General features: G+C 44.8%; 2 protein-coding genes across 8 annotated transcripts in view; one reads left to right on the forward strand and one right to left on the reverse strand.

Annotated features, from left to right (window-relative positions):
* Positions 1-1810, forward strand: part of RAB1A (RAB1A, member RAS oncogene family) — a 30048-nt gene extending 28238 nt beyond the window's left edge. Inside the window, exon 6 of the mRNA XM_069583019.1 lies at positions 1-1810. Within this exon, the coding sequence (XP_069439120.1) occupies positions 1-198 (198 nt within the window). The 3' untranslated portion in view covers positions 199-1810.
* The window catches only part of CEP68 (centrosomal protein 68), a 26781-nt gene continuing 15753 nt past the window's right edge, over positions 1647-12674 (reverse strand). For 2 of the 7 annotated variants that reach the window (XM_069583012.1, XM_069583013.1), the window contains 3 exons: positions 12390-12512; positions 9628-9724; positions 5626-5976 (listed from right to left, as the gene is read on the reverse strand). In XM_069583012.1, the coding sequence (XP_069439113.1) occupies positions 5726-5976; positions 9628-9724; positions 12390-12512 (471 nt within the window). In that variant the 3' untranslated portion in view covers positions 5626-5725. Of the gene's footprint in view, positions 4899-5625; positions 5977-7002; positions 7178-9627; positions 9725-12389; positions 12513-12674 lie in introns of those variants that run through there. The other 5 variants (XM_069583017.1, XM_069583018.1, XM_069583014.1 and 2 more) reach the window with 4 other exon arrangements.

Genomic DNA, 12674 nt, shown 5'->3' on the forward strand with positions numbered 1-12674 from the left:
GAATTTGCTGATTCCCTTGGAATTCCATTTTTGGAAACCAGTGCTAAGAATGCAACGAATGTAGAACAGTCTTTCATGACGATGGCAGCTGAGATTAAAAAGCGAATGGGTCCTGGAGCAACAGCTGGTGGTGCCGAGAAGTCCAATGTTAAAATTCAGAGCACTCCGGTCAAGCAGTCAGGTGGAGGTTGCTGCTAAAATTTGCCTCCGTCCTTTTCTCACAGCAATGAATTTGCAATCTGAACCCAAGTGAAAAAAAACAAAATTGCCTGAATTGTACTGTATGTAGCTGCACTACAACAGATTCTTACCGTCTCCACAAAGGTCAGAGATTGTAAATGGTCAATACTGACTTTTTTTTTATTCCCTTGACTCAAGACAGCTAACTTCATTTTCAGAACTGTTTTAAACCTTTGTGTGCTGGTTTATAAAATAATGTGTGTAATCCTTGTTGCTTTCCTGATATCAGACTGTTTCCCGTGGTTGGTTAGAATATATTTTGTTTTGATGTTTATATTGGCATGTTTAGATGTCAGGTTTAGTCTTCTGAAGATGAAGTTCAGCCATTTTGTATCAAACAGCACAACCAGTGTCTGTCACTTTCCATGCATAAAGTTTAGTGAGATGTTATATGTAAGATCTGATTTGCTAGTTCTTCCTTGTAGAGTTATAAACGGAAAGATTACACTATCTGATTAATAGTTTCTTCATACTCTGCATATAATTTGTGGCTGCAGAATATTGTAATTTGTTGCACACTATGTAACAAAACAACTGAAGATATGTTTAATAAATATTGTACTTACTGGAAGTAATATCAAACTGTATGGTGATAAGTATTGTTTTAATTCTTATGGCTAAAGGGAAATAGAGCCTTGCATTATACTCAAAACAGCCATTTGTGTGTGCAACCAGGGCATTGTAGACCTATCTTAGAGCAGCATCCAATATGCTTTCCAGATAATATACCCAGTAAATGACCTAGGGAGGCTTGTGTGCTGCACAGGGATTTAACCAAGCTTAGTGGTTCAGGGAGATTAAACTGTATGAAAATAAGTTTTAGAATGTATGCTACCTAGCCTATTATCTCTGATCCTTCTCTAGAACCATTTGAAATGGCTTCATTGATCAACATTTGATTCTTCTGTGGTAGAGGTGGAAAATACCTTTCCTTAATTGGCAGACTAACACGTGTGCTTATATTGTTTCTTCCATGTTTGGAGTCAGATGTCAGCTGTTTTATTCTCCGCAATTGTATACCTTAGGTTGGAGATGAGTTAAAACATTGAAGTAGGAAGCAGGAAATTTACTATTTGCCCTAATTTTAGAAAATATGTCCCTTAAAATTAGCTGAAAACATGAATGCTGGGTGGGAGTAGTAAATGAGAAATATTTATTTCAGTTGAATTTTGCACATGTGAAAAATTTGTTTGGTTAAAGATCCTAGGGTTTGTTTTTATTGTGGGGGAACAAAAATCTTTTGCCAGCTCTGGCATTTCACGGTGGTAGAAGTCAAAGATTGTTTCCTTCGGGTTGAAATAGTAACCAAAATATTCTTTACTTAGGGGCGTGGGATGTGGCTGTTGGCTACACATTTTATGGTGGGGTCTTTAATTCAGTGATAAAATTTAAACTAAAAACAAGCCAAAAATTATAGGTTTCTTTATTTTCACTAAACAGGCAATTGAAATACATGGTACAAAAATAAGTGGTAAGATTATTGTAAAATGAAATGGACAGAATAAATATTCAATTTAATTTTCCATCTATGAGAATTTCACAATAAAATCACAGTTTACTTTGTATTATAGATGTGCTTGTTGGGTCTATTCATCTTCACATAAGGCAACTGAAAAACTCCTCAAGCTACCAATAGTCGATTTGGGTGAATTTTTTTAAATGCTTCAAAAGGTTTTTTTTTGCCTTATCAATACAGTACAAACAAATAATTTAGAAACATTTTTAAAGTAGATGATACAAATTTCAGACAATGTAATGCTCTCTTGTTTTACACAAGCAAGTTGTTCAAACTGTCAGCTTTTTCTTGGTGAGTCAGCAAAAAAATTATGTGAATTTGAGGTGTAAGCATATTTACATATTTATTTTTGAAAATTCTAGTGTTCTTTTCCATGTGGTAGTCAAGACTGGGACAAGATGTTTCAGCATGCTTCACTACTCGCTTAATAAATGCAGTTTGGGGGGAAAATACTCCCATTCCTACCCCCATTTTCAAGTACAAATATTTCAAGCTACATTATGGGCTTTTAATAATCCATTCACTCAGTAAAGGGAATTATTGCTTGCTGTATTTTGTAAGTGGTTGCTATGAATTAGCTCCCATGTTCTAAACCTAAGCAGTCAGTGTCTGGAAATCCTTGCAGAATGATGGCCATTCTGGTCTAAGCAATGACTTTTTTTGACTTTGGACCAAAATTACCTTTAGCATGTGTGTTGTCATTGCAGCATGTTTCACATCTGCCCTTGTGTTCCCATTTAAGCTTCAAAATAGCATTGTACTGACATGGTCTATTTGCAGATGAGCTTAAGCCATGGAGCTGCAACGAGAACCCAGGTTTTGAAACTGCCAGTCTAGCTCCCAGTACTGCCACTTTCCTGTGGACTTAAGTTCTACTACTTTAAGGGGACTACTAGGGAATTATACTACAGGTAAACTTGGGGTTTTGTAACTACATGATGAGTCACTGTGAGCCACTGCTGTCCTTAAGGCTTATGTGTACCACAGAGCACTGGCCAGCTGGGCCGCTAGAAGCAAACCTGGCCGTGTTTGCTCACGAAATGCTGCTGGCAGCATCTGCCTAGTCAGAAACGATTTCCGCTTGAGTTTTAAGGGAGGTCTTAAACCTATAGCACTGCCGAAGATACCATTAATAGCTGTGCTGATACTCTTCAGTGACATTCATGAGTAGGTCCAGAGTAGGCAAAGGAAGTGAACAAAAATATCTTTAGATCATTGCTTTGTAAAAGGAATAGTTTACAAAATAGGGTACTCTGAAATAAAATAGTCTGAAAATTTCCGTCGGCTGAAGCTAATTATTAGATCGAATGGCACTTCCAGCATTCAACTACTATAAAATACCATTGGTCACTTTGAAGATGACAACCCTATAGAAACAGTTTTTTTGCTAACTAGTTAAGGCATTTTCATGCCTAGCAAAATGTCAGTAAATAAATGGGTTTAACTCCCAAGGGCTTATCCTGTAATACACTCATTGGAAAGGCATGTACCAATTTATAGTCACATCAAGAGAAGGTGAAATAAGAACAGAGGCTTTTAGATATGCCTTCTTTGCCAATTAAGGCCTTTAAGACTATTTTACATATATAATAATCTGCTAGGAAGGTGTTTTGTCTTTTTAAATCTATGTCCAGAACCAAGATTAAAACTGAGACAGTAGAATCAAAATTATGCCTTTAAGCATTTTGATAAATACTAGAATGGCAGAGGCATTTGAAATACTCCACTTTATATAACTGTTACTGAATTTTATAGTTTCCCTTTAGAATTAAAATCTTTAAACATTAAAACTTATTAACAGCTTATTTTCCAGTTTAAACTCTTGAGGATTTTGGTTCAGAGATGGATGAGATGGTGTTAAGTTGCTCAGCTTTAAGTTCTAAACTTCTCTTAAAGAGGATAATTTTCTATTTAGTATTTTATTCTGAGGGATATCAGAAGACTGCTTTATGAGAGTAACTGTTCCAATGTTACCTGGTCTGGGTTCAGGTGATTTGTCCATTTCTTTATAAATGAAAGTTATCTTCCTTTCTTAAGCACCCTCCATCAAGTGAGAACCTAGAGTTTGAGAAAGGATTTTGACTTTCCTGAAGTGTTTACCACATATTTGAGTGCGGAGAACCCTTTCCTCAGGTCGTAGCTTACTGGAATACAAGTAAACAGGGAAAGTGCTTTCCGCCTTCCGTGTACATTCACAGCCCAATAAAACATTTTTAAAGCACTTGTTTTTTGCAGAATGTGTGGTTACCAGCAATGGCCAATCATTTTACTTTAAAAAGCTACAGAGCTGGCTTTAAATGGTTGCTCCTTGGCCCCCCCGCCCAAGGTATTCACATGTCAGCTCCCAAAGCAACAAAGAAATCCCTTTGCCCCTCACCATGAACAGCCTTCACTTCTATAGCTATTTAACCAGGCTGTGTGAGCCTATCCATGCCCTTCTGACTCTTCACAGGGAGGAGTGGAGGATGCCTCCTCCTGGAGGTACCCTGAAGGCAGGTCATTAGTGGGCTCAATGGCAGCTTCTTAAGCCCCTATCACATTCTCCTTTAAAATGTTAGGCAGGCAGATGGAGCCCTGAGCACTTAAGATGATAAAAGGTATCTTAGCAGCTCAAAATAATTTGCAGAGGTTCTATTTGTTCAAAACTTTCTATTAATTTGGAGAGTTTGAGTGTCTTCTACATTCTTCAAAGAGTGATTTATAAGCTTAGTCATGTCTCTTGGATCCTCTTGTATGTCTGAGAATACCAAGTACTGGGTACCTTCTTTCTCATACCAGCTTTCTTTAAATGATCTCCGTACATGGACTAGTTTAGGAGTTCCATCTCCTCTTTTTAACTGGACGGAGGGAGAGGAAATCCTGTAAGCCTCATTCGCATTATTTTATCAACAACTGCAAAGCTACATGCTCTTTGTAGAGAAGCACCAAAGGAAAACCTTAACTGGAAAGAACTCATTTAAATAAAAACAGTAACTCAACAGCCCTTACTTTCAGGGAAGAGAAAGGCATTTTAAAGCTAGCACAATAGAGTCACATTTCCCCCTTGGTTTCAATATTAAATGGCTCTCACAAGGACTTCCGAAAGTTTCCCAATAGCCACATTTTGACTGACAGATTATTACATCTCATCCAGAGAAGATGCCTAAAGAGAAAGAGAAGCATGTTACAGGCAGAATGCTGCGGGGGAAGTGACATGGCAATCATCTGCATTCATTTTAGAATTAAAATGACTATCTAGATTTATTTAATGCAAATACAGGGACTCCCTGGCTCCTGACATACCTGGATTTACCCCTTACCTTCGTTTATCTACAGTGAATTCTCTCCCAGGAAATCTGAGTTAAACGCCAGATTTCGGCTGTAGAAGTTTCAGAAGAAGCGTGCTCGTTGTGGCGGCATATGGTAGCCCCACCGTGGGCAGCAGTCCCTCTTTGCTCCCAGCTTCTGTTGCTATCTGTGACATCTCCAAGGCCTGGTGCTCCCATCTATCCATCCCCTGGCCCTTTTTTGGAGCGGAATGGTGTGTGACGCTTACAGAGAGCGTTTTCAGGAAAAGAAGGTGTGGGGAGTTGTAACTCAGGATCCCTGTGGCTACCTGGCACTGTCAGGAGCTGCTTACAGATGGAGCACCACAAGAGCTGGGTGGGAAGACCCTACAGGATAGAGGCAGCCTGTACCAGAGAAGTACATGTGCAGACATAAGAAAGTTGGTACAGGTAAATTCCAGTCGTTTCCATGGGTGGGGAGGGGTGGCACGTCGGCCATTTAAGATGGAAGCACAGAGCACCCTGGTCCTCAGCAGGCACAAGGCTGAAAGTGAGCAATGGAACGTGCTGCTTTCATCATCACAGAAAGCGTCCCCCGCCCCACTTCCTGGCAATGGCAGCTCAGTTCCAGGGGCTTCTCCCAGCCTCTCATTTGTTTCAGTAGCTTTTCTAGTTGAAGCAGCTTCTAAGAAACAGCCAACTATTACAGCAGAAACTCTGTTCCAGAATCAGGCACTGGGGTCTGAGGACAAATTTTCTCCTCTGGGGTTGCTCTACTTACCAGGCTAATCCCCTTCACACCGGCGCTCCTGTGTGCCGTTGGCGTGCTGTCAGGGGTGAGGCTGCAGCCGGCCAGTGTGTCTAGGGAGGCCAAGATGGTGTCGTACAGGTGATCCGCGTGCCTCTCCAGCGCGCTGGGCTGCCTAGAGATCCTGCCCAGGACATCCTTTAACACTAACAAATGAGTTTTAAAGCAGTAAGGCCAAAGAGACAACACAAGTGTACCTTCAAGGAACATACCAGGGTATAGCAGAAAGCAGGAACATGGCCAGTTTCACAATGTCCACTTAGAAAAAAATACTCCCCTGGACTGAACTGCACTGCAGACTGAATTGCAGTGCGGAATCTATGTTGTTAACTTGTGATTGATGCTGAATTGTTTCACTGGCTCCACTCTGTGGAGTTACACAATTCACAAAAATGCACGAGACATGGTTGTCTGATGACTGGTATTATCTGACTTTTAGAGATAAGACCCCTGGCTCACACCCAGATCCTGTGGGGCTGAAGCCTGAAATGAAAACAGCAGGCCACCATGAGGACTCTGGGTCCTGCTGCCAGATCCTGTCAGCTTCTGTTGGCTGTGGGACTGTCATTTAGCACATATATGGGTGATATGGTAACGTAACATGGGATCGCTTGTGAACCCTTTTTGGTGGGTCCTAAATAGACTTCAAGAGAAAATTACCTCAAAGTAGGCTAACACAAGATGGTTCATGAGGCCAAGATTCTAACCTCTATAGCCCAAGTATTTGAGGAAGGGAGGGGCCAGGTTCAGAGTGCATCACACACAGCAGGCTTTTCTTTTAAAAACTTCAACTTCCTTTGTTAAACACAAAGGCTGCTTTTGCTTCCTGTGCCTTTTATCAGCTGTGTTCACCCTCTCCCTAATTTCCTGCCACAGCTGCAACATCTGTGAGCAGAGGAAGGGAAAGGGGAAGCTGTGTTCTCCGCAGAGGATGCTGACGGATGGGTGGAAGGAGGAACAGGCTGTGGAGGTCAGCCCCTAGGGAAGCGACAGCGGTGCAGCAGCATCAGGGCGAAGTGCTGACCGACACCTGAGAACGGCCAGCAGGGCAGGCTGAGGAGCGCAGCCAGGGCACGGCACAGCTCACCTGCAAGGGCGAGGGGTGGTTCTCTCCTCCAAGTTCACCAGTCATGTGAACAGTCCTGTGTGGGGTCAGTGGAATTCAGGGGGCCTTTGTTTTTTGAACTTTTATTTTAAAATGTTAGAACATCTGGTTGGGGCCAAACAAAAGGAGAGCTGGAACAGTGATGAAATTCTCTTTCCCAGTTGAGACTTCGATGTTTTCATTGAATACATGCATACAGGGGCCTGGTTCAGCTCGATGTCAATAGGTTCTAGTCGTCTGATCTAGGATAATGAGGAGTTAGGGCGTAAGGCAGGACTGTTACTTCATGCACCAAGGTGACCAGGTCAAAATGTAGTGAAAACTTGCCAGATGACCAAAGGAAAACCCGTTAGCTGGAGGCTGAGATGAACACATTTGGAAGGAATTAACTTGATTGACCTGTCCCTCAGGTTTTGCCTGTGGCTGAGGATGAAAGCGGGCTCTGAGGAAGTTTGTGGGGACTGGGGTGTCTATGCTCGGGCTCCACTGACTCTGACAATGTGATCTGGAGGGAAGAGTTGTGCGCCTAGCTGAAGACCCTGTGGATGTCTAGGGGAACCTGTGGTTTTCACAGATTAGTCCAAACAGAGAACTGGGAGGGGCATGGTGTCCATCTGAATGAGTCTGGATACAGATCTGAAAACCACAAAATATCCCAAAGCATCTTTTTTTTTTTTTTTTGGCCATGCACAGCTTGTGGGATATTAGTTCGTCAATCAGAGATTGAACCTGGGCACACAGCAGTGAGCGCGCCAGCTCTTCCTCTCTGGACCACCAGAGAGTTCCCTAAAAAAAAGTCTCTTATTTAGGCAGTAAAATACCTCTATACTCCTTTGGAGAGAAGAGCAAAGTGGGACATCATTACCGATTAAGTACTGAGAAGTACTACTGAGTCGATTTTTAAATGAAGGTCCAAGAACAACTCGTAGCTTTTAAGAAGCCCACTGTTAACATGTGGCCTCCAGGAAACTTCCTGGCACTGAGGTCTTTATGCTGCTGTGTGTGTGTGGAGGTGCAGGAGCCTGAGTCGGGAATTAGCACACAGGGACTGGAGCCCAGCGGCCCCATGCAGATCCACCGCTCTGTGAAGTGAGTATCAACTATCCACCTCATGGGGCTGTGATTAAATGGAAAAAATGTCAACGGCTCTGGCATGGTGTCTGGCACATAGTACTCAAGACAGTGCTGGTATAACAAGTGGCAAAAGAGCTTGGCATACCAAATTTCTGCCCCAATAAAAATTTTAAAACTCTTAATGCCAAGAGCACAGTGGATGAGCCAAAGCAAAGGTGTCCCAAGGGCAAGGGACTGCTGTGGGCTCACGTGACTGACAATGGGTAAGTCATGCCTGCTGAAACCCTTCAGTGGCTCCCCCCAGCAAAACCCCTCTGCCACGCTCAGTTTTCAGTCCTGGTTGTTTCTTCCTTCCCAGGGGATATCTGGCAGTGCCTGGAGATGTCTGGGGTTGTCAAAACTGAGGAGGTTTACTACTGGCGTTTAATGGGCAGAGGACAGGGATGCTGATAAACATGGTGCAGCAACAGGACAGCTGTCCTCACGGCAAAGCGTCACATGGCCCAGCGTGTCAGCGGTGCTCAGGCTGGGACACTGCGCCACCTCCCTACCACACACCACCCACCACTGCTGGTCAGAAAAGCGCCACCTCTTCCCTTCTCAGGCCAGTGGATCCTGCCCACTTTTGTTTACACTGTTTTGCTTCCAGTGGAAATCCCACTTCACTCCAAAACTGAGGCAAAACACAGATGAGCTTTTTCAGCACTTGCTTGCTCAGTCTTAAAGAAACATAGGGACTGCTTTGAGGGGCCCCTCAATTCCTTGCTTCACCTTAGCATTCCCCTGTCATATTCATCCTATCATACCTGCCCCCAGCAAGGGCAAGGCCAGCTGTAAACACCTGCACCCTGAGATGCACTCTTGAGTCTGATTTTCACACCTTTCTAATCTGGGAATCCATCCTGCGAAAGGGGCTCAAGCTTCGTTTGTGTACCACCGTCCACCTGTCCCCTTCTCATCAGTTCACTTCTTCCGTCAGTCTCTTCCCAAAGAACAGATCGACTGCTCTCAGGTCCTGGAACAAATCCTCCCCCAAAGCAGATAACCAGAGAGGGGTTCAGCCTGCAGGGCAAAAGGAAGGGAGCCCTGCAGGCTCCCCACTGTGTTCTTGGCTCCCCTAAGCTAAGGGGAGCTGGTCTAAAGCCAGCATGCCCCCCAAGGACTCCACCAAGGAGAGGCAGAAGCTTAAAGAGCACTGTTCTTGGGACTTCGGTGGTCCAGTGGCTGGGACTCTGTGCTCTCAATACAGGGGCCTTGGCTTGATCCCTGTCAGGGGACTAGATCCCACATGCAGCAGCAAGGTTCGCACGCTGCAGCTAAAGCTCCTGCATGCTGCTAAGACTGAGCACAGCCAAATACATATTAAAGAAAAACAAGTGCATCTTTCTTGCAGGCTCAGTGCCTGACTTCTCACACCCGCAGGGCTGTGACTGCCTCATCACGTGTTTGTGGGGCCTTGAAGATGCGAGAAGCTGGCAGTCGACTGTGGTAATCAAAGGCAATGGGTGTGGACACGAGGGATTCTTGTACTACAGGCTCCGCCTGGTGACAAAGTGGGTCCCAGACTTGCACTGAGAGGTATTAAGCACCGGCTAAATTCAAAACCCAAGCATCTCACCTGGGGTATTATCCAGCAGGCTCTGAAGCAGGATTTCCCCTTTCTGTAAGACACTCTCCGTCAGGGACTGGTGTTCATCTATATCTTTCTTAAATTGCTTAGAGCATAATAGAAAAAAACAGGAAAAAGCTTCATTACCATTTCACGAAAGTCATTAACAAGGATCTTTTGTTTGGTAGTTGGACTCCCCTTTAACCCACCCAGTCTTCAGGATTCCCCAGGTAAACTGCAGTAGTTTAACCTCATCTTCTTTGAGCCCAAGGCAAACCCAGAGTCAATCCTTTTTTTCTGTTTACAATTTGACAAAAGCAGAGTTTTCTTTTCCCTGGCAGAACCTGGCTCCTGAACAGCCTGGAGGCAGGGATTCCTGTGTGGGCTACACCTCACAGGGTCCCCTTTAAGCTCACGGGCCTGTTGAGACGGTCTTCCATTCTAGTGGGCCCGCAGAGCCAAAGAGGCGCCTTCAGCGTGGCCACAGGCAGCTGCAGCCTGCCCCACGTCCTCCCTGTCCCGCTCTCTGTGGACTTGAGGCCGTGGGACGGCGTCAGGGAAGCTGTGAGTCTCTTGAGCAGCTGATTTCTTTTCCCCTTATAGTACCAAGCCTTGTAGCCGTTTCTGGTTTTTCCTTTAGCTGCTAAGATGTAAAGTCACATCCATGACCAGCTTCAGCACAGGGTGCAGTTCACATTCTGAAGCTGCAGTTTTACTTTTGGATTTACTATATCCCTGTCTTGTTTTTGTTTGCCCTAATTACCTGTACTTATGATTTTCTTCTTTAGTACTCTGCAGTTTATATGCTGCCACAAACCCACTGTGTTAAGACAAAATACACAAGACAGGGTCACAAGTGAAACGTGTGAACCAACGTACACGTGCTTATGTCTGGTATCTAAGTAGGCTCCAGGTAGCTCACATGTGGGCGTGAGCCAGGCACCATTCTGTGTGCAGCAGTGCTGAGAGTGAGGCCCCACTTGGTGACACAGCTGTGTGGATGACACAAGCGGGCTAGGCTTCGCTAACCGGCAGTGACTCCCAGCTCAGCTCTCAGCTCTACCCACAAAGCAAGACAGGTGCATGTGACCGGCCTGGCAGCAGAGACACGCAGAGGACAGGAGGAGGGATAAAGTGGTGGAACAGAGCTGCTGTGAGACACCTGTTATGAGGGGAGTGGGGCGGGGGCCCTCTGGAACGGCCACCCCAGTAGGTCCAAACTCCAAGCAGTGCCCTCTCTCTACGGTGGTGCTGCCCTGGGCCTCTTGGGGGCGGGCCATCACGCTCAGCCTTCCTCTCCTCTCTCAAGTGTGCTCTGGGAAAGGAACTCTGGCAACCACCCTCCACTCAGCAGGAAGCAGCATTCCCACGAGGGTAGAGCAGCTGGCCCACCCAGGCAAGGCTTTGCCCCTCAATTTTAGTTGGCTCCAAGTTGGAAAACAAAGGGTCCCCCCTTGCCTGGGTGTGGAAGGAGCTCTGAGTTGGGTGGTGTGGCCCTGGCTTGGTCACAAGTAAATCACACTCCTATTCAAAGAACTGTCCCAGAAAACTGGACTAAAGCACAAGTTCAGGCCACAAACACTACCCCTGCTCCTCCGGAAGAGGCGACAGAAAGACTTGGTCAACCAGACAGATGTGCTGTAAGCCAGCAGGGGGCTCAGTTGATGTGACTATCAGTATCGACTGATACTTTATCATCCAATTCAGAACACTTCTGAGAATGAAGAGGGCCTACTGATAATTATGCCAGAACAGCACAAAATGTCACAAAATACACCCATTACAAAGTTAACCAAGACCCACAAAAAGATCGTTAAAATAACAAAATCTAAAAAGAGGTAACCCCTACACCCCCCTCCCCCGAATACCTTGAGAAGCAAACTGGGTCATATTTTGGTTTAAATACCATCAAAATGCCTTGTGTGTATTCTGGAGTCAGTGCAATTCAGCTCAAGCCCTAAAAATACCAGTCAGGGCTGTCCAACAGTCTTCTGTGATGATGGAAATGTTCTAAAGGCTCTATTCAATATGGTAGCCACCAGACAAATGTGATGACCAAACATTTGGAATGTGGCCAGAACTGAAAAACTTAAACCTTTTAATTTTACTTAATTTCAATAGTCTTGTGATTTCCTAACAATGAAGATCTCTGCTTATCAATCCCTGAGAATTTGGAAAGTGAGTCAGTTGTGTCCAACTCTTTGTGACCCCATGGACTGTAGTTCATGAAATTCTCCAGGTCAGAATACTAGAGTGGGTAGCCTTTCCCTTCTCCAGGGGATCTTCCCAACCCAGGGATCAAACCCAGGTCTTCCACATTGCTGGTGGATTCTTTACCAGCTGAGCCGCAAGGGAAGTCCAAGAATACTGGAGTGGGTAGCCTAGCCCTTCTCCAAGGAATCTCCCCAACCCAGGAACTGAACCAGAGTCTCCTACATTGCAGGCAGATTCTTTAACAACTGAGCTATCAGGGAAGCCTGACACATTTGGAAAATCACACTGCAAACAATCCTGAAGTATTCTGGATTGAAGACAGATAAAATGCACTTTCCTCAAGCTCTACTTGGTCTGGGAAGTAACTCACACGTTAGTTTTCAGCATTGAGGATTTGAAAAGAATTCGGTTTCCAGGAGGCTCTCCGATTAGATTTCAGGAAAAAGTCAATGGATCATGACATACTGTGCATCAGTCATTTGAACTTTTACCTTCTAATCAAGTAACTTACTACCACTCTAGTGAGTGAACAGTCAGAAACCAGGACCACTTATTACCCGGTAAAGCTGCAGAGAAGACTTGAGGCCTGTAAGGCTGGATCTGGGTGCAGTGAGGTGGTCAGTAGTGTCTGCAACGTTATACAGCCAGTGGATCAGCTCTTCCAGCTGACAACAAAATGTCTGTGTAGACAAATAAATCGTGTGTCACCCGTGGAACCGCAGGCTACATTTTCACAGGCTAAAAATATCTGGGGGATCCCAGGCTACAGGCTGCACCTTTCCAGAGCATTCCCCACCAAGGCGTTGTCTCCTCTCTGTTCCCGGTCTGTCCCCACCCCATGA

This window comes from Ovis canadensis, chromosome 3 (assembly GCF_042477335.2).
Source record: "Ovis canadensis isolate MfBH-ARS-UI-01 breed Bighorn chromosome 3, ARS-UI_OviCan_v2, whole genome shotgun sequence".
Taxonomy (NCBI): Eukaryota; Metazoa; Chordata; class Mammalia; order Artiodactyla; family Bovidae; genus Ovis; species Ovis canadensis.